The sequence below is a fragment of the Eschrichtius robustus genome, chromosome 1, assembly GCF_028021215.1.
Source record: "Eschrichtius robustus isolate mEscRob2 chromosome 1, mEscRob2.pri, whole genome shotgun sequence".
Taxonomy (NCBI): domain Eukaryota; kingdom Metazoa; phylum Chordata; class Mammalia; order Artiodactyla; family Eschrichtiidae; genus Eschrichtius; species Eschrichtius robustus.
In genome coordinates, this window is record NC_090824.1 from 162,609,474 (window position 1) to 162,632,533 (window position 23,060).

At 39.6% G+C, this 23,060-nt stretch overlaps 1 protein-coding gene across 1 annotated transcript in view; it reads right to left on the reverse strand.

The window, feature by feature from the left end:
• The window catches only part of AP3S2 (adaptor related protein complex 3 subunit sigma 2), a 57,195-nt gene that overhangs the window by 25,910 nt on the left and 8,225 nt on the right, over positions 1 to 23,060 (reverse strand). Inside the window, exon 4 of the mRNA XM_068557716.1 lies at positions 7,882 to 7,953. Coding sequence (XP_068413817.1) covers positions 7,882 to 7,953 — 72 coding nt within the window. The remainder of the gene's footprint in view (positions 1 to 7,881; positions 7,954 to 23,060) is intronic.

Sequence of the window (23,060 nt, forward strand, 5' to 3'; positions counted from 1 at the left end):
TGTTTTGCCTCTAAGAAAATAAATGAAAAAAAAAAAACTGTGGTAGTCATTAGGAATATTCAAAACTATTTCAGGTTCTCCCCCATCTTGGGCACATGGTAGGACTGCACTTTCCTAGGCCTTTAAGTGAGAGCATGTGACTTGCTTTTGGCCAATGAAATGTGAGTGCAATGGATGTGTCACTTTAAGAGCCAACACACTTTAAGCGCCCCAGGTGGAAAAGTACACGTTGATGAAGATTTCCATCAGCCTGGACCCCCGAGTGACTATAGTGAGCAGAGACACACAACGGCCACACAGCCTGAGTGAGAAATTGACCTTTCTGCTACTGAAAGTTTGAAGTTATGTTATTCCCTAGTCTACCTAGATTGATACAAACACCAAGTCTGGCAAAGGGTTCTCAATTAGGGATCAAGAAATTCTGTTTTTTATCTCAGAGCAGGCCAATCCTCTTTTGCATCATAAATAATAATAGGAAGAACAGTAGAACTGAATCTCAATTCCAGCCTTTTAGGGCACCTACACATCAGCAATCAAAGTGATTACACAATTTGTTTTATCTGCAACACAACCAAGTAACATCATTGGTAATAAGCTTTGCTATACCTACAGTCTTGACAAACACTAGGTTTTATTGAAAAGGCCGGATAACAAACAGCTCTAAAGGTCAAATTTTGCTGTTTTGTGTACAGTATCATCCTAATACTCTAAACCAGTAATAAGGAACGATTAAACAAACCAAAAAGGTTCTCTGTAATTTCAAGTGGCAATCAATGAGACTGTACACTGAGGCAGTGCAGAGTTCAAGCGCAAAGGAAAGTGAGAGTGTGTACTGTAGCAGATATTAAGTGCAGTTTGGAGCAGTCTGAGCTTTTCTTTCCTTTTTTTTAAAACGAAGTATAGCAATGTTAGAAGTTTAAGAAATCATTATTGCTGATCTCTGAGCTGTCCTGAGGGAATAAGATACTGGCCTCTGAAAAATATTCTGCCACAAAATTCTTCTCTCTCAAGCCTCAGCAGAGAACGGCTTGGGATGTGATGGGACAAAAGGCAGGCCTCGGCTCCCCTCCACTTTCTCGGGAACATTCAGAGAGAGAAACACAGGTAGCCAGAGACGGTTAGACATGCCAACTATCACCTTTCACAAGAACTAAAACTCAAACAGAACGTCTTGTTCTTTTAGGCCCAAACAGCTCCTCCTTCCTCACTAAAAACACACAAAACGTGTGTCCTTTACTCTTCCTCCATTCTTTGAAACAGAAATCAGGGTATCTGCTTCAAACATCACTGGGGTGTGGAGGGCATTAATGAGCTTTCTTATCACAACCTCTCTTCCCAGAAGGGACATTTAACAAGCATCATCATTTATTTATGATCCTTTCATCTTAGGTCTCAACAGTTCATTTCAATTTTGAGCCCTCAGCATTCTCCCATTTCAGCAGCTTATACTTAGCAGAGATTTAAATTCCATACTACAAGGTTTCTTGGGCTCAGACCTGCCCCAAAGCATGTGTTCCAAATCTCCTGAGACAGCCCACTGCAGACTGAAATCTATAAAAAGGCTGGATGAATTCCCTTGACATAGGCACTAAACCATGACTCTGATGACCAAATCTTGAAAGCCCAACTGAGTTTCAAATCCAGCTTTGCTGTTGAGGCACTGGTAGAACAGAATGTTAGGCTACTCACATGACTTTCTTTGAACAAAACTCAATTCACCAAAATCAACACCAATACCCACCTCAGCCATGAAATTGAGCTGTGTTTGGGGGATTTCTGAAAGCAGAAGGGAACCAACTGCCCCAGGCAAGATAAGCTCTAAATGGCACAGTCTGGAGAGTTGAGGACTATGCCAGAGACTATGAAATCAAACTTTACTCCACCTGCAGCATTTTAAATCACGAAGAAGCTTATGAGGCTAGAGACATGAGAACTCTTTAGTGACACTCACCTGTAGACACCTCACTCAGTAAAAGGGGCCATGCTAGATCCAGTGAGGGAGACAAGGGCAAACACAAAGAAAAGAACAGTCTAGTCAAGTAGGGAAAACATACAAACTTACATAAACTAAGGTACATAAGGTCAGAAATAGCACTACATATTGTCCACAGAGATGATGACAGGCCAGGGTAACCAGGACAAGCTTTAGGGTGGTAGGATTTGAGCTAAGCTTATATGACAGGCTGGATTACAAAGAGATGTTGAAAGGCAATTCAGGCAGAGGCTCTGAAGCAGGAATTACAAAGTGATGAAGACTGGTCCACTCTGGCTAGAGCAGAAGGTATCTGGCTAGAAGTAATGGTAAGTAAGGACAAGACAGAATAGGGACAAACTGTGAATAGCCTTGAATGCCTGGCCAGGGGGGTCAAAGCTTGATAATGGGGGACCAAAACAGGTCTGTGATCAAGGGAGCTAGTCTAAAGGTGCTTCGGAAAATGAATCTAATTCCAGTGTGCAGGATCAACAAGAATGAAGAGAAAACAAGGTTAGAAAACCCGACAGACACAACTGAAATCAAGAGACACCATAACTAAAGACAGTGGCTCTCCCTGACCCATAATTGAAACTAGGATTATAAAATTTATATATATATAAAGGACATTACTGGGTCAAACGGGGAAAATTAAATATGAACTATATATTGGATAACAGTATATATTAATGTTAAATTTCCTGAATGTTAATTATGTTGTGGTTAATAATTAATTATGCTGTAAAAAAGTATATTAGAGAATTATGCACAACATATTATATAAGACAATGTCCTTGTTCTTAGGAGAGGTCTGCTGAAGTATTTAGGGTTGAAAAGTTATGATGTCTGCAACTAACTCTCAAATGGTTCAGGAAAAAAGTATGTATCTAGAAAGATATAAAAGCAAGTGTGACCAATGTCAATAAATAGTGAATCTAAGAACAAGATATAAGAAGGACTCTAAGAAAGAAAGCACAGGAAAGAAGCACAGGTTTTAGTGACTGACTGGCTGTTGGGGGCAAGGAAGAAGGAGGAAAGTTTTTGCTTGTACATGACACAGAATAGTGGTAGCACCACCGGAAAAGGGAAGCTAAGGGAAGAAACAGTTTTCAGGAGACACGTGCTGAATCTGGCTACGGATAAGAAGTGGCAAGAAGAAACAAGATACTAGAATGAAATGAGAAAGAAATGTCTTCGAGCAGTTGGGAAAAATAAGACTCAGGCCACACATCAGGACTAGAAATACCAATTTACGAACTACCTAAGTGGATAATAGTTTAAGTATGAGAAACAGATAAGATCTAAGATAGAAGTAGGAGACGGAAAAGAGTGAAGTGAGAGATGACTGACATCATAATTTACTGGTAGAAGGTGGGAAGAGAATAAGAGAACCAGGAGGGTTCTATGTGACAGAAACAAAGGTAGGAAAAGGATTAAGGCAGTGCTTCATGGAATGATCAACGGCATCAAATACTGCAGAAACATTAAAGAAGGTGAAGATTGGCAAACAGAATTAGGAAATAATCAGTGAATTTGGGGTAGAAGTGAAAACCAGGCTATAGGCTCTAGAAAAGGAACAGACGAAGTAGATGCAAGACTGGGTATAAATCACTCACACATGAAGAGGTTTACCTTAAATGAAATGATGGAAATGAAACGACAGTTAAAAGGAGCACTAGAAGCATGGGGAGAGCTGTATTCTGTAAGAGACTGGGACAACCTGGGGAAATTTGTAGTTATAGGAGAAGGAGCAAATAAAGACACCTTGGAGACGAGTTGAAGAACCGAGATTATGCTGCATATTAGGGAGAGATAGGAAGAGGACTTAGTTCTAGAAATGGAATGGAATAAACCTTCCTTTAAGACAGGAAGAAAGGGTGAGTGAAGAGGTGAAGAGAGCAGCAGCAATAAAAAGAAGACACTGACAAAAATAATTTAGAAGCTGAGAAAGAAATCTCAAGATTAGAAAAAAACAAATTGCCAGGGCAGCAGGAATTCAGTCATTTCTGGTCCTTACACAGGCCTGCTACTCCAGCCACAACTGCTTAGGGGAATGGGGCAGCTATCCATGACAACCCAACGCAGAGTGTAACCGCCTGATGAGAATTCCTGACTTAAGGTGGAGACTAATTAAGAAGGACTGCGTTCAGAGTGACATTCCTCCTGTCTTATGACAGGTCCTTTGCCTATCTGAGTAAAAGACCACTTTCTACTATCAGTAGAAGATATGCCTGAATTACCAACTGCTCTACATGAGGGCAAAGGTAAGCTTGAAATCCCACTGAAAGTCACCTGCTGGAAGACACCTTTAGACATTCTACAGACGAGTACAGTGAGATTCGGTCCTTGCATCATCACTTTTCAAAAACCTTAGGAGATATGGACAGCAATTTCCTGATGTCATAGAGCAACTAAAAATAAAGTTTTATAAACTGTAAAAGGAATGTGCAGCAGCAGCAAAACACTTCATAGAACTCATCTGAAGATACGACATACGAGAAAGAACAATATTTTTATGGCCTTTTATTTCCTTTAAAAGCCACATGCAATAAAACAGTTGGGACTGGAATTACTTTACTGCTTTAGCAGGCATCCTCACAAATATTTAAAGAACAATATTAGAATGATAAGGCAAAAAACATGATTACCTCAGGAGATGGAGAAAAAGCTTTTGATACATTTTAACACCCTTTCATGACTAAAAACTCTTAGCCACTAGAAAGAGAAGAAACTTCCTTTAACTTGATAAAGAATATTTACCCAAAAGCTTGCTATACTTCAAATACTATATATACAGCAAATACTGACAAGATGAAGACTTCACTTTGAAATTATGAACAAAATGAGATGCCCACTATCACCACTTCTATTCAGCATTACACTGGAGTTCCTAGTCAGTAGAGTAAAGCAAGAAACAGACAGAAAGCTATAGGATTGAAAAGAAATGGGCAAGATGTTTACAGATAAAATATCAGAATTAGTAAGTGTTTAACACAATCTCTGAATTCAACATCAACTTGCAGAAATAAAGTGATGTATATATTATATAGCAGCAATAAACAAAAAATGAATATTTAAAACATCATTACATAAAAAAACAGGTATCTAGGAATAAATTTAATAAAAGATATGAAAAACCTCTATGGGAAAAATTGCAAAAGTTCACTGAGAAACCTCAAAGAAGACCTGAAGAAATGGCTATACCATAACATGGATAAAACCTGATATTGTAAAAGTGTAAATTCTCCTCAAATGTTTTATAGATTCAATGCAATTCCAATAAAAATCCCAACAGTTGTGTGTGTGTGTGTGTGTGTGTGTGTGTGCGTGCGCGCGTGTGTAACTTACAAATTGACCCTAAATTGCACACTAAAATGCAAAGGACCAAGCTCAACTTCCCATAAGACCCACAACTGCCTCCTCCAGCTGTATCACCCCATAGGCCCCCAAGTTTTCAGGTGTTAGGCAGCTGGCATTCTGAGACAACTTCTAGAGACAGCTGGCACCCAAATACAGACTGCCTAGTATCAGGCAGTTTGTGTATCTCCTCACTGGTAAGTCTGCTCCTGCAGTTGTCTGATAAATAGAGAGGGCAAGGCCTCCCTGGTGGCGCAGTGGTTGGGAGTCTGCCTGCCAATGCAGGGGACACGGGTTCAAGCCCTGGTCTGGGAGGATCCCACATGCCGCGGAGCAACTAAGCCCGTGCGCCACAACTACTGAAGCCCGCGTGCATGGAGCCCGTGCTCCTCAACGGGACAGGCCACCGTGATGAGAGGCCCCCACACCGTAACGAAGAGTAGCCCCTGCTCGCCTTAACTGGAGAAAGACCACGTGCAGCAATGAACACCCGATACAGCCAAAAATTTAAAAAAAAATTTTAAACAAAAAAGAATATAGAGTTTCTTTAAAAAAAAAAAAAAAAGAAAGGGCATTGGGAGAAGGGGGCGGGAAGCCACTCTATCAGAGACAGGCCCTGACACACCTTGCCATGGGGACAATGGGAGGATGGGAGACCTGTGCCTCCTCTTCTCTTGCTTGGGAATTCCCAAGCAAAGCCTATCCCTTAATCCATGAGCTGAGACCGGCTTGGTAAGCAACAGGTGGCATCCCCAAAGGAATCTACTTTGAAACCAGGTGGTAACCCCAAGGTTAACACCTTGTATTTCACAATTTTAAAAAAAAATTGTTTTAAAATAATAATAAGGCCTATAGAAAGCATTCCTCTGTTCCCTCCATAGTCTCAAGTTTCTTTAAGTCTTAACTTTTTTTCCCCACTAGTACAGAAGGAAACTAGAGCTATGGCTCTCCTTGACAGAAATTACCAGATAGCAGCAGCACCTTTAACAACTGACAAGCCTAAAACAACTCTAATTGCCTGCAAAGAGGAGGTTGAGAGGTCTCTGAAGTTTCTAAAGTCCTTTCATATGAAAAGGGAGAGTGACCACCTCAAAAGTATCAGTCAGTCCCGGAAGCCTTGTAAGGCTATCAGGGAGCCCCAAGTCAAGTATCTATAAAAGGAATGGGGTTCTGTGATTCTCTTGCACCAAGCTGCTCAGGGAGCCACACAGCCAACCCACATGTTGAGAGAGAAAACTGTACTCCATTCCAACACCCACTGCATTAGCCCAGAAAATGCTATCTGAGAACCCTGGGAGAGTTAACTGAGACTGAAGATCCTATTGGAAAATGAAAGTGCTCTAAATGGCAATGATGGATCTAAAAATAACCTACCTCGTCATGATGAAAACAGATTAATAAAGGATCGTGGCGTAGCAATGTGTCGTAGTCTCCTAAACATCATTATCTCCCTCTAAGGGCCATGGATCATAGTGACAATAATCAGTGGAAGAAAAACCAGGACCAAGCAAACCTAAGATGCACCAACCTCCACCAATGAACAGCACTGGGTACAGCACGTGCCCAGTTGGATAAAATAAATGTGGCAGCTCCTATCCCCTTGCTGGCTATCTCCCATATTTAATTTGGCACATGAGGACATAAGCCATGTCACAGTTATGGTAGCAACACAAAACTGAGAACGTGTACTTCGGACCACTTCAGTTCTGCCTGGCAGGCTTCCCTACAGAGTATCACCTGACCTCAAACTATGTTACTGATGTCTTAGTCACTACATTACTCTTTAGGAAAATGGTACATTTTACTAGCTAAGTTCAAAACCATGTTGTGTTTATTTCAAAGCTTCACTGTCACTGGACTATGCCTGGGAAACTCATTTTAAAATCAATATAGGGGCTTCCCTGGTGGCGCAGTGGTTGAGAATCTGCCTGCCAATGCAGGGGACACGGATTCGAGCCCTGGTCTGGGAAGATCCCGCATGCCGTGGAGCAACTGGGCCCGTGAGCCATAACTACTGAACCTGCGCGTCTGGAGCCTGTGCTCTGCAACAAGAGAGGCCGCGATAGTGAGAGGCCCGCGCGCCGCAATGAAGAGTGGCCCCCACTCGCTGCAACTAGAGAAAGCCCTCACATAGAAACGAAGACCCAACACAGCTAAAAATAAATTAATTAAAAAAAAAAAAGAAAGAAAGAAAAAGAGTCTTAGCTACAAAGAAAACAGGGTTTGAATAATTTAAAAAAAAATCAATATAAAACTATTTATCTCACCATTGGCCTGGAAGCCATCATTGCCCTAAACCAAGAAGTCCGTCTGTGAAAACACGAACCATAATATAGGCCCAGTAATTATCCTGTGTGTGTTAAAACTGGTAACAAATCTCAGCAAAATACTCCCCAAACTATTAAACTTAAGTTATTAAGTTTAATAACTTAGGTTCTAGGACTATCCCTAGAGTAAAAAAACCAAAAGAAAGAACATGAAGGTGTACAGATGGCTAGAGATGTCCAAAGTTCTTAGTTTCCTAGTAACCCTGGTTTGGAAGAGAAGGTTACCTTATCCATATGGAAGATCAAATCCAATTCACAAACATTTTCGAAACACTTATCCAGAGTCTCCACAAAAACCTAGGAAACAAGGAGAAATAGATACACAAGTCACATCTTCATAAATGTCACATCTGAAAGTAAAGGGGGCAGTCAAGATACTATTTACCTTATGATAAATCTCAAACCCCTGCCCCCCACCAAAAAAAAACCCCACCGCAAACCTCCCAGCACTAGTTGATCACCCTACTTACCCCAATTTGAAGGGGACAATTGAGGACAGGACAATCTTGTTTTCAGTATAGCAACACAACCAGCAGACACATGTGGCTTTCTTTCCCCCTTTATAACATGCCAGCTGATATAAAAGAATAATGTGGGGCTTCCCTGGTGGCGCAGCGGTTGAGAGTCTGCCTGCCAGTGCAGGGGACACGGGTTCGAGCCCTGGTCTGGGAGGATCCCACATGCCACGGAGAAGCTGGGCCTGTGAGCCACAACTGCTGAGCCTGCGCGTCTGGAGCTTGTGCTCCGCAACGGGGAGAGGCCGCGACAGTGAGAGGCCCGCGCACCGCGATGAAGAGTGGCCCCTGCTTGCCGCAGCTGGAGAAAGCCCTCGCACAGAAACGAAGACCCAACACAGCCAAAAAATATATATATAAATAAAAATTAAAAAAATTAAGAGCTTTGAGATATAATTTAAAAAAAAATAAAAAAAAGAATAATGAAGTAACAGCTACTTATAATACTATGTCCCTTCCCCAAGCCTCCACATATACATGTAAAAAAATTTTTTCATTATCATGGTGTTAACATAGCTCTGTCCTGCTAATTTCAATGAACATTATCTTCAAAACACTTTTCCATGAATCAACTTAATTAACATGCTTACGATTTTAATTTACTTTAAATATAACATTTAAACAGAAAAGTGTTTAAAGGGTAAACACTTTATAATTTACATATTATAAACAAACACTTTATAATTAAGCTATAAGGGTATAGCTTAATGAATTTTCAGAATGAGCATATCATGTAACCACCACCCAAATATTGAAATGGAGCACTACCAGTTCCCTAGAAGCCCCCTTCATGCCCCCTCAGACCGTATCCTCTCCAAAGGTAACCACCACCCTGACTCCTACCATCACAGTTTAGTTTTGCCTGTCCTTGAATTTACATAGAAGGCGTCATACATCATGTATTCTTTTCGTTTGGCTTCTTTCACTCAACAATGTTTGTGAATTCTTCCATGTTGTTGCATGTCATAAAATCTTGTACATATTCACTGCTGTATAGTATTTCATTCTTAAATTTATTTATCCATTTCCTATAGACATTTGAGTTTTTTGTTTTTGACTGGGTACAAATTGATATAAATGGAAACTATACTTCCAACCACTCTGGAAAACTATTTGACATTATTTACTAATACTCTATGACCCAGCAATTCTACTCCTAGGTACATACTCAAAAGAAATGCATACAAATGTATGCCAAAAAACACATATAATTTCATAATAGCATTATTTATAACTCTATACATTTTTAACAAAGACTGAATATCCACTGTAAGGATAACATACATAAATATGGGTTTTCAGTCACTGTGCTGGGCAGTGAGCCCTTACAATCCGCCAACTCCTCAAGTCCTTCAGTTTGAGGAAATTTCATCAAATAATTTTGTTGAGAATTTCCTCCCTTCCATATTCCTCACCTTTCTTTTTTGGAGCTGTTTATATTGCAGTATTAGACCTCCCATTTTCTTATCTTTTCTGTCTCATTTTCCTCTCATGTTTTTAATTTTTAAGAGATCATTCTGCTCTGTGTTTCCTGTTTATGAGCCCATTTTTGTTTGTCTTTATTTATTTCTCTGTGGCTTACAGATAGGGGGCTGTTTGCTTTATTGTTAAAATGAGTTGAATTTTACTGTTTGTTTTAGTCTCCATTTTCCATGTCAGAGCCTTCCCCCAGATGTCTGATTATCCTTGTTTTTTATTCATAAGAATTAAAGGCTGATTGGAAGCTCTGTAATAATGGCTATTTGCTGGGAATCCTACCCTCCTCGACCGCCTTGGGCTTTTTAATTTCATTTTCCTTACATTGATCAGATTTCCCAGAGGAATTTTACAATCTCCTGCCTAAAGAGTAAAAGACTAGCTGCCAGAAATTGGGGAGCTAAGTGGCAGGAAAAGGGTTGGAAAGTTAGTATACAACATTCACAAGGCATATGTTCACTTAATCCCCGTGACTTGCACCATCAACTATGTCTAGAATTGGAGAAAGGACTTAGGGATCTAACTGGTTCTCAGCTTTCCTTGACCACTCCGCACCCACAGCACAGTGAGACTCTGTACAGCTAGCTTTGTGCCTTTTGAGGGTTCCATGGTGTGTAGCAGGTTGGCTGTCAGCTTTCTCTACTGCTGGCCTGGGGTGTGACTTCCTTGGACCAGCCAAGTCAATACCAGGCATTCATATTCTTCCCTTCTTTCAAAATACTCCTTGCTATTGCCTTCTCTCCTGTTCTCTCTGCCCTTGTGGGTATATATGTTCTTTTAAAATTCATGTTCTATAGTTTTAAAGGAAGAAAATGAACTTAGAAGTGTGGGAGCTCCCAAGAGGACTTTTTAAAACATGAAACTGACAAAGTCTAAAATTCTTACAGAAAATAAAATGTGAAAGAATACAAAGAACATTTGGACAAACAATGATAATAAGGAATGACTGGTCTTACTAGGTATCAAAATTCATTGTAAAGCTTTGGTAATTAAAGGAGTGTAATACTAAGATAGAAATAAAACTATGGATCAGTGGGACAGAATATAAAATACTGAAACATATACATGTTCGTAAGAAAACAATTTTTTTTTCTGGATGGGATAAATCATTTTCATTACTATCAAAGGCATAAACATGTGTTGGAAATTTATTAAAAGGTCAAAGTTCATTAAAAAAAACCTACTGTAAATTAAGGTAATGTAGATTAAAATGATGTAGATTAAAATGCATCATCTGTCTCTTAAATAAAGTAATACTTCCCATAAAAAGCAAAGGTGGGCTTTTGCCTTAATGTTGAATAACGCTGGTTCTAGAATCCTGTGCAAGTCTGAACAAAAATGCATTCTCTGAAAATTGTTTTCCACTTATTGTGAATGTCAATAGATCAAGTTCAAAGACACGGCATGATTAAAAACTGCCATTGTCTTAAATTCTATAGGCTATGAATTTCAGATAAGTTTCAGTGAAAAGTCACAGTTGACAAACGCAGTGAAGCACAGGGACACAGCACAGACACTTTGGGTTTTGAAGTTTGAGAAAATTGAAGTAGAAAGTTGATTTTGTGCGGAATACTTTTACATGCTCTAGAAGACCCAGAATCATGATAGCTGTAGCAGTCTGTGAAAAAGTCACCGTAGCCTGCTGTCACCAAGTTGCCTCCATATCTGTAGCTCCCCTACCGGGTGCCAGCATTCATGTAGCCTCCAATGGTTGGCACCACCAAATCCTCTTCCTCTCCCTCTATTGCAGATGTCCCCTCCTTTGTCCTGCCCTGGTAGGTCTGGGGGTAGAGGCACTTCATTTTGCATGGAGCCTCCCATGCCAAGAAAATACAATTTTTGATAAAGGTGGTATTTTAAATTGATGGGAAAAGATGACCTAGACAATAAATAGTGTCGGGACAAATGGCTATCCTTTGGGGTAAAAAATATTGTTATCTATCTCAATACAGACATATAAATACCTTAAAGATATTGAGCTACATGTAAAAAAAAAAAACTAACAAAGCAATGGCAGATACATTTTATGCCATCTGGGTCTCTCTTGGAAATGATTTAGTCATTCTGTGGGATGCTTCTGGTTAGCTGACACTGTTAAAAGCAGCAAGTGGAGACATTGCCTAGCGCCAGGACACGTGAGGAGAAGCAGCCCATATTTCTCAGCAGCACTGTGCCAAGGGGCTGTTTTCACTAAAGAGGGTTAATGAAATTAAGATTGGTGTATTAGTCTGCTTCGGCTGCCACAACAAAATACCACATGGTAGTAACTAAGTCTGTGTGGCTTAAACAACAGACATTTTCTCACAGTGTTGGAGGTTAGAAGTCCTAGATCAAGGTTTGGCAGGAGCAATTTCTCCTCCTGGCTTGCAGACAGCTGCCTTCTCCCTGTGTCCTTGAATGGCCTCTCCTTGGTTTGTGCATGTGGAAAGAAAGAGATCTCTGGTGTCTCTTCCTCTTCATAATTATAAGAACACCAGCTGCATGAGATCAGAACCCCACCCTTAGGCCTAGTTTAACTTACTTCCTTAAAGGCCCCGTCTCCAAATACAGTCACATTGGGGGTTAAAGGCTTCAACATACAAATTTTGGGGGGACACAATTTAGTCCGTAACAATTGGGTTCTCAGTAGGCTAGTGATCCAGAATAAGATGGAATAGCTCCAGAAAAGACATCCCCAGATAGAGATCAAAACGAACAGTCAGACGTATCTGTTTCTCCTAAAGCTTTCTCAAAACATCGTTATTCAAGATCATAATCAAGGTCAAGAGAAAGGAAACAAAAGTCAGATAATGTAGGAAGAAACCACAGGAGCCAGAACATAATAAGCAAACAGCATGCTAATGCATGAAGGGACTGAAATGAAGGTGCTACAGACTCAGATGGCAAAATAATATGACATGAATCTAAAACTAAATTAAGAAACAAATCTGAGGAATAAAATGACAAAGAACATTCTCCTCACAAAGGAAAAGAGCAACTAAATTCATCTGAAAATGGTGAGAACAGACACAAACGCAAAGAATGAAAGTCATCAAGAGGCAAAAGTCATTCAAGATCTAAGTCTCATAAAAGGCATCACCTTGGGGGCTTCCCAGGTGGCGCAGTGGTTGAGAGTCTGCCTGCTAATGCAGGGGACACGGGTTCGAGCCCTGGTCTGGGAAGATCCCACATGCCGCGGAGCAACTGGGCCCGTGAGCCACAACTACTGAGCCTGCGCGTCTGGAGCCTGTGCTCTGCAACAAGAGAGGCCACGATAGTGAGAGGCCCGCGCACCGCGATGAAGAGTGGCCCCCGCTTGCCGCAACTAGAGAGAGCCCTCACAGAAACGAAGACCCAACACAGCCAAAAATAAATTAATTAATTAATTAAATTAAAAAAAAAAAAACTTAAAAAAAAAAAAAGGCATCACCTTAGTAGAAGCAAGGAATGGAAAAGGTCTTGATCCTACAAGGTTGGAAAGGGCAGACAAATTACAAGAAAAGGAAATGGTGGAAAAACAAAAACAAGAAGAAACAGCTGCAGCTACTGGAGATTCTGTTCTCAATGTTGCTGCCCTGTTGCCATCAAGAACACAAGTAACTCCTCAGGTAGCTACAGAGTCTCAAAGGGCAGCCCCACAAGCTAAACCTTTGGCAGAGATCAGAATAGCCACATTTAGCTATTATAACATGGCAGCTGTGACTCCAATGAAATTGGCTGAACAGAAATAAAAAGGAAAACACTGGATATAGTTCAGCTGATGAAGAAAGTTACAAGACTCTGAAGCAACAGGAAGTAGTATGTGGAAATCTAGATGCTCAGTATGAAAAGATCATAAACTCATACACAAAGAGGAGTAGGATTGGGTCTCACATCTTCAATGCAAGGAATGGATACAGGTTGAAAAAGATCACACATTTAAAGTATGGGAGGGACTTCCCTGGCGATCCAGTGGTTAAGACTCCGTGCTTCCACTGTAGGGGGCATGGGTTTGATCCCTGGTTGGGGAACTAAGATCCCGCATACTACAAGGCACGGCCAAAAAAAACAAAAAAAAAAAGTATGGGACTTACAGAGTTCTTGTTCTGAAGTCAGGTCTTTGCGCACCAAACAGCCAGCATTCTAATTTGCATGGATGTCATGCTGACTTTAGTATATTGAAAAATATGATTTTTACCACAAAAAAGAAATGATAAGAGATGTTAGTTTGATATGGTGGTAATCATTTTGCAATATATAAGTATATCAAGTCAATACACTATACATCTTAACTTTACACAATGTTATGTGTTATACATCAATTATACCTTGATAAACCCGGGGGAAAAAAGAAAAACATCATTTTTTATAACTATTAAATCAATGATACTGGTGTTAATATTGTAATCAGGTTAAATCTACTTCTATCAAACTTGATAGGAGGGGACTTCCCTGGTGGTGCAGCGGTTTAGAATCCACCTGCCAATGCAGGGGACATGGGTTCAATCTCTGGTCCGGGAAGATCCCACATGCCACGGAGCAACTAAGCCCTTGCACCACAGCTACTGAGCCTGCGCTCTAGCGCCCGCAAGCCACAACTACTGAGCCAGCACACCACAACTACTGAAGCCCGCGTGCCCTAGAGCCCACATGTCGCAACTACTGAGCCCACATGCCACAACTACCAAGCCCGCGTGCTTCAACTACTGAATCCTGCACACCTAGAGCCCGTGCTCTGCGACGAGAAGCACGCGCACCGCAACAAAGAGTAGCCCCTGCTCACCACAACTAGAGAAAGCCCACGCGCAGCAACGAAGACAAAGCGCAGCCAAAAATAAATAAAATTTTTTTAAAAAACCAAAAAAACAAACTTTGATAGGACAATATTTTTTAGCTCATGAATTCTACTTCTCAAATATATAAAAGCTGCAGATGGGATAAAATCTCACACACAGATTTTTTTGCGTCCACTGTCTTGTGTACTTTTGTTAAATTTTTACAGTTATTTTCATCTCTTGAAAAATGAAAGAAATGTTATGTAGATTTCTTTAGACAATCTGGCCAATGTGCTACATAATCAAACACAAATAAGCTGGGTGGTGATAATAAAAATGGTTATCTCAAAAGAAAAAAAAGCAATGGCAATACTGGAGAATATTTTTATATACCTTCAAGCTACAAGAAAAGAGACAAGCAAACCTAACTACATAAAGTTAAAGGACAAATGGACTAGGAGAAAATATCTGCAATAAATATAACAGAAAAGGATTAGTATCCATAAACTAGGAAAAAAACAAACGCTTACAAATGAATAAAACAAATGAGCTGGACTTCCCTGGTGGCGCAGTGGTTAAGAATCCGCCTATCAATGCAGGGGATACTGGTTCAAGCCCTGGTCCGGGAAGATCCCACATGCCATGGAACTAAGCCCATGCACTACAACTGAAGATCCCACATGCCGTGGAGCAACTAAGCCTGTGCACCACAACTACTGAGCCTGCACTCTAGAGCCTGTGAGTCACAATTAGAGCCCACGTGCCACAACTACTGAAGCCCACGTGCCTAGAGCCCATGCTCCACAACAAGAGAAGCCACCTCAATGAGAAGCCCGCACACCACAACGAAGAGGAGCCCCTGCTCGCCGCAACTAGAGAAAGGCCGCGTGCAGCAACAAAGACCCAACGCAGCCAAAAAATTTAAAAATAAATAAATAAATAGATTTTTAAAAACAAATGAGCCATTAGAAAAGTGGACAAATGCTATGGTCAGACATTTTCGAATACAAAATGACTGGTAAACAGTAAAAGATATGTGGCGGGCTTCCCTGGTGGCGCAGTGGTTGAGAATCTGCCTGCTAATGCAGGGGACACGGGTTCGAGCCCTGGTCTGGGAAGATCCCACATGCTGCGGAGCAACTAGGCCCGTGAGCCACAACTACTGAGCCTGCACGTCTGGAGCCTGTGCTCCACAACAAGAGAGGCCGCGATAATGAGAGGCCCGCGCATCACGATGAAGAGTGGCCCTCGCTTGCCACAACTAGAGAAAGCCCTCGCACAGAAACGAAGACCCAACAGAGCAAAAATAAATAAATTAATTTAAAAAAAAAAAGATATGCAGCCTCACTAGTATTCAAGAAAGCTAGGGAAAACAACAAATTTCTATTTTTTCACCCATAACATGGCAAACATTTGAAAATATCCTTAATATTTAAAACTGGTAAGGTTATGGGGAAATAGGACTTTAGGGAGAGGCAATCAGGCACTATCTAACAATTTAAAAAGCACACATCTTTAATTAAAGCAGCAATTCCAATTTTAGGAATCTATCCTAAAGAAACTAACACACGTGCATACAGATGCATGTGCAAGGATATCATTGCACAATAATTTGCAATAGGAAGAAACTGGGAGAAACCTGAATGCCCACAGGTAGGGTATTGAATAAAAGATTATAAATAAAAGACTATGATATATTAATATTGTAGAAAATCATGCATCACTAAAAAGCATATATGAAGTGGAAAAAGCTCCAAGACTTATAAGTGATTAAAAAAGCAAGTTGCAGAACTATGTTTGTAGTGAGATTACTTTTTACTTAAAAATTAAATAATGTATGTGACACGTGTGTGTGTGTGTACATGCATTAAAAGACTTAATAGTGACTACCTCTAGAAAGGGGAGTGGTATATGACAGGGGAATGAATGCTAAGGGGGAGGACTTCTCCATTATACTTAATAAATTTACTGTTATACTCTGTAATGATCTATATGGGAAAAGAATCTAAAAAAGAGTAGATAATATGTATATGTATAACTGATTCACTTTGCTGTACAGCAGAAACTAATACAACATTGTAAATCAACTATACTCCAATAAAAATTAATAATAAAAAAAAAGGAATGGAATACTGATACATGCTACAACAATGGATGGATATTGAAACTATTATGCTAAAGAAGCCAGTCTTCTGTGGTCCTTCTGTGGTCCAGAAGGACCACATATTATACAAATCTATTTTTATGAAATGTCCATAATAGGCAAAACTATAGATACAGGAAGTAAATTAATGGTTGCTTAGGGCTGGAGTGAGGAGGCAGTTGGAGGGAAATGGGAAGTGACTATAATGAGTAAGAGGTTTCTTTTTGGGGTGATGAAAATTTTCTAAAATTGGTTGTGATGATGGCTATACAACTTTGTGAATATACTAAAATCCACTAAATTACACACTTCAAATGGATAAATTGTATGGTATGTGAATTATATCCCAATAAAACTGTTTAAAAAAAAACCTTACTTTTTTTTTAATAAAAAGAATATATTCAGGTACTACTTGTATAATTTAAAAAACCCCAAACAATGTACTTGAAATTCCACAAAGGGGCCTACATTTATACAGAAATTTAAGTTAAACTAGAAGTAGCAAAACAATGGGAGACTGAATAATTTAAAGAAACTGGAACATGATACAGAGAAAAAGAAACTCAGTTCCATATCTCAGAATATACTGAAATAAATCTTGTGTGTGTTAAAAAGATTTAAATAATCTTTGTGCTAAAAACTTATTAAAACATTTTTTAACTGAAAACAAATGATTTGGAATTTTGTCCCAATTGGAAGATAAACTTATGACTAGTGAAGAAGTAGAGGAGATAAACATAAAAGTGGATAGTTTCAACTATGCTGAAGTGCAAATAATGAACAGCGTAATCTAAGAATTAGAGGGACGGTTGTATAATGGTAAAGAAATATTTGTGAATATAATGATGAATAAAAGCTTACTATCCTAAAACTCCAGAATAAACCATGAGATATTAGGACCTTTTTTGAAAAACAAAATTGTAATGAAAGATTTGAAAGAAGGAATGAATAAATGCAAGGAAATGCTACTTTAAATTCACTTCTAATTAAAATCCAACAGGGACTTTTGGGACCTTTACAAATTATTCAAAAATGTATAAGGATGAATAAATGGTTATAAATATCGGAGAATATGCTGAAAAAGAACTGCACCCAAGGGGAATAACTGCTCTTACTAGGGATATGAACCTATATATATATATATATTTTTTTTTTTTTTTTTTTTAAATAAATTTATTTTTACTTTTATTTATTTTTGGCTGCATTGGGTCTTTGTTGCTGCGCACAGGCTTTCTCTAGTTGCGGGGAGCGGGGCCTACTCTTCGTTGTGGTGCGCGGGCTTCTCATTGCGGTGGCTTCTCTTGTTGCAGAGCATGGGCTCTAGGCACGCAGGCTTCAGTAGTTGCGGCAGGCGGGCTTCAGTAGGTGTGGCTCGCGGGGTCTAGAGCGCAGGCTCAGTAGTTGTGGTGCACAGGCTTAGTTGCTCCGCAGCACGTGGGATCTTCCCGGACCAGGGCTCGAACCCGTGTCCCCTGCATTGGCAGGCGGATTCTTAACCACTGTGCCACCAGGGAAGCCCTGAACCTACACTAACAACAAGTAAAACAGTGCAAAACTAACACAGAAAGAGAAACATAACTCAGTGGAACAAAGTGAAGAGTAAACACTAAATAGCGAGTGATTACTGTGTACTAGGCACACACGGGTGTACTCTGGGGATACCTCAGTCAGCAAGTCACATTCTTGTCTGGGTTATGTTCTGGGTGTGGGAAGAATGAGGCAGATAAACAAGATCTTTTCCATTGTAACAAGTGCTCTGAAGGAAGTAAATAGGATGATGCGATGGGGGTTACTTCAAACAGTGTCAAGAAAGTCTCTCTGAGGATTAACATTTGAGCTGAGTCACGAATGAAGAAGCCAGTCTTTTGAAGAGCTGAAGAGTGAAAAACCTGGGAAAAAGCACTCCAGTGGACAGAACAGGTGCAAAGGCCCTGAAGCAAAAATGTACTTGGACCTGAGGAGCAGAAAGGAGGCTGGAATGGCTAGAGTGAAGGTGACAGTGTATATGGTGAGATCGGACAGAGAGAGACAAAGGAGCCAGACCATGTCAGGCCTTGCAGGTTGTGATAGGGAGTTTGGATTTTACTCTAAACTTAACATATTATACATTAAGGTTTCTTCAACAAGGGGAGGTATAAATGGATTATTTACATTTAATAGAATCGTTTAGAAAAAAGTTAGTTTTAAAATAAACAAAAATATACAAAGAATTACTTTTTCATTGACTGTAAGACAAACCATTATTTTTGTACTAACAAAGAAAAAAATGCTGTCAATTGTAACTGTAAGATGTCATCTACTGTAATATACATCCTCATGTTAGTTATTAAAGTGTGAAAAAATGTGTATCTTACAATAGATGAAATATTATATTATAAACCAGGAACTAGACTTAACTGGACAAATGTTTCTATTACAAAAGGTTTACATGAAAAAGAACATTGTAAATTCACACATGGGAAAAGTTGGCATGATTAATAAAAATAAAAATTCAGACATTTGTGAGGTACCACTCACCTCCGAGTAGAAATTAAAAATGACGTATTTCAATGCTGGAGTTAGGAAGAAACATAAACTCATATAGTTCTGGAAGCATTATAAATTAATATAACCTTCCCAAATAATATAGCAACATGCATTATAATTAGAAATATTAATCCCTTGATCCAGGAATTTCATTGGGGTGTGAACAGGCACAACAGTTTGCATAAAGACTTACAGTAGTTCTATTTGGGTTAATTAAAAAAAAGGAAAATGAAAACAATCAAACTAATAAAAAAAAAAGGAAAATGGAAACAATCAAACCATCTAGTATCTGTTCTACTGCTCTGCTGCCTGGATCAGCTGAGAACACTCATGTTACCCATCCCCCATTGAAATGTTCTGCTTTGATTTACTCTTGAAATACAGAGGTTATGAAAGGTGAGAAGCAGAAAATGCAGTGGTCCATTCCTCCTGTCATGTTTCTCCAAGACAGCCAGAGGCTAATGCCCCAACTACGGCGAGCTCTAAGTTTCCCTGGAATCACTCACATGACCTTGCCCTCAGACTTCCTCAGAAAGGCCTCTTGTAAACCCTCAGGGATACTGAAGCCAGACGGTGACACTGTTCAGCTTATCTTCTTGCGGGAGCTTTCATCTAGTAGTGGCAAATTATCCTTTCGTTACACAACTACTTACACTCAGTTTTTCCAAACTAACAAAGTATCATTTAGGGAATATACCTCACATGATAAAACTATAAAGAGAAGCAAAGCAATGATCAAATTAAAAGTCTGAAGAAAGGGACTTCCCTGGTGGTCCAGTGGTAAAGAATCCACCTTGCAATGCAGGGCACGCAGGTTCGATCCTTGGTTGGGGAACTAAGATCCCACATGCCATGGGGCAACCAAACCCACGCGCCACAACTACTGAGCTCGAGTGCCTCAACGAGAGAACCCACGTGCTGTAAAAACTACAGAGCCCACGCACTCTGGAGCCCACGTGCCACAACTAGAGAGAGAAAACCCACACACCACAACTAGAGAGAAGTCCATGAGCCGCAATGAAGACCCAACACAGCCAAAAAAAAAGAAAAAGAAAAAAAGGTAAATAAATACATATTTTTTAAAAAGTCTGAAGAAGGATGCAATGAACAAGGGGGACGGAATTGAGGAGGGACATACGGGAGCTTTGAGGTACTAGCAATGTACTATTTCTTAATCTGGGTGAGAGTTTCATTTTATTGGCATTCCTCAAACTGTATAGGCATGTTCTCCATAGTTTCTGTATATACGTTTCACAATAAAAATTATTTTAAAAACAGCAATAATCTTATTGGGATTCTGATTGGGTTTTCAGTAATTCATAAGCTGGAAGTACAGTTGACACTTGAACAACACAGGTTTGAACAGTGCGGGTCCACTTACACTCAGATTTTTTTCAATAGTAAACACTATAGGACTATACAATCCCCAGTTGGTTGAATCTGAAGATGCAGAACCACGGATATGGAGGAACCGTGTATACGGAGGAACTGGGTATACAGGAGGGCCTACTATAAATTATATAGGGATTTTCAACAGCATGGTGGGTCAGCACCTCTAACCCCTGTGTTGTTCAAGGGTCAACTGTACTGACAGTTTAAAAAGTTTTTTCCACAGGCAAAGGGTATGTTTTATTCATTTATTTTGCTCTTTTATCATATTTTCAGTAGAATTTTAAGTTTTCTTCATATAGAGCTTAACATTTTTTACATTTATTCTTGGGTATCTTAAGGAACGTCTTCCTACTGTGAATGGGCCCCTTTTAAATATTATATTTTCTAACTTATTATTGCTAAGGGAAAGCTATTAGTTTTTATACATTAAACTTGTATCCAGTCCCTTACTGAACTATATTGCTAATTCTAATTGTTTTCCAGTTGATTGCTTTGGATTTTCTAGGTAGATAATAATTTCATCTGCAACCATTATATATTCTGAAGCCTAGTGAAGCCAGTCACTCATTACTGCCCTTCTTCCCTCAGAACATACTTTTGCATTTCTTGGCCATTCATTTTTCCTCATAAACTTTCTCTTTACCAAGTTCTATACGATCTCCTGGATTGGGACTTCCCTGGCAGTCCACTGGTTGAGACTCCGCGCTTCCACTGGAGGGGGCACAGGTTGGATCCCTGGTTGGGGAACTAAGACCCCGCATGCCGTGCGGCATGGCCAAAAAAAAATTAAAAAGAAAAAAGATCTTCTGGATTTATACTTGGTTCCCCATTTAATCTATTGATTACCACTGTCATCTTTGCTCAGCTCTTCCCAGTAAGGGGAGGGCTTGTAGCTCCACTGATTTCAAGTATTCCTTTATGTTTTTGCTTTAAAATTTTACAATTTTAGGGACTTCACTGGTGGTCCAGTGGCTAAGACTCCATGCTCCCAATGCAGGGGGCCTGGGTTCGATCCCTGGTCAGGAAACTAGATCCCACATGCAGCAACTAAAGATCCCGCGTGCTCCGACTAAGACCCGGCGCAGCCAGATAAATAAATAAATAAACAAACAAAGATTTTACAATTTTATTGGAATCAATATCAAGTATTCCATACTAAGTCAATTTCCAAACACTAAATATCCTTTGTCACTACCATAAGTGAAATTTCTTTAATTATGAATTTCCTGTTTTCACAAAAAATAGGAAATTCAATTTTGACGAATTGATCTCATATTCTGCCATTTTGCTCGTATCATTCATTACTTGCTACAATCTCCCCCCATTTTTTTTTAAGGTTTACTAGGTACATAATCAGGCTCTCTTACAGTAATAACTTACCTCTCTCCTCCTTTACTATGTTACTTCTTCATTTCTTTTTTAATCACTCATTACAAATGTTTGCTCAAATTACAGTAAACAGTAAGAGACACCTTGTTTTCATAAATGCCTGTAGATTTCTCCCCTGAGAAAACACTGGCTCTGGCTCTTGGTTTTAAAACTAAAATTGGCTGTTTCTGGGTGACTGGGGGAGAAGAGAAGAAAGATGTTTTTCACTGTATACTCTTGGTATGCCTTTTGAATTTTGAACCACATAAGTGTATTATTTCTTCAACAATAAATAGTTTATACTGAATAAAGAAAACATGCACTAAATAATCAAGTAAAAATGCTTCCAATTCCAATTTAAGAGTATTTCAGAAATATAACCTGGGTAATCATTTCTCTCGGCATCTACTGATGAAATTATATTAGTTATATTTTTCTTACCGTTGTAATAGAGACTCTAAGCATATGTTATTGTTAAACTGACTTGCATCCTTGGAATAAAGACTATTTGGACATAATAAATAATTCTTCTAGTATGCAGTATTCCTGAGAAAGAATTTTAGAGCTAGAAAGAACACCTAGTATACTTACAAATCCAAATAAACACACACACACACACAGAGCCAAAACATAAAACAAAAACCCTAACGCCAACAAAACTTAAATGATTTAAGACCATGCTGCTTGCTAATGGGAGAGTCCAAAACAAGAGCCAGGTCTCATGACTCCTTGGTTCAACCGATTATTGGCTAAGATTTTATTTAATAATTCTGTCCAGTAAAAATATGCAACATCTGGGACTTCCCTGGTGGCGCAGTGGTTAAGAATCCGCCTGCCAATGCAGGGTACACAGGTTCAATCCCTGGTCCGGGAAGATCCCACATGCTGCAGAGTAACTAAGCCCGTGCACCACAACCACTGAGCCTGCACTCCAGAGCCCGCGAGCCACAACTACTGAGCCCACGTGCTGCAACTACCGAAGCCCGCGCACCTAGAGCCTGTGCTCCGCATCAAGAGAAGCCACCGCAATGAGAAGCCTGAGCACGGCAACAAAGAGTAGCGCCCACTCTCCGCAACTAGAGAAAGCCTGCGCGCAGCAGCGAAGACCCAATGCAGCCAAAAATAAAATAAATAAAATAAATAAATTTTTTTAAAAAATGCAGTATCTAACATTTTCTCTATGAGAAGCTTTTGGATCATAACCAATTTACTCCATAAAATACACTTAAGCAGTATGATTTTTTAGTGTGA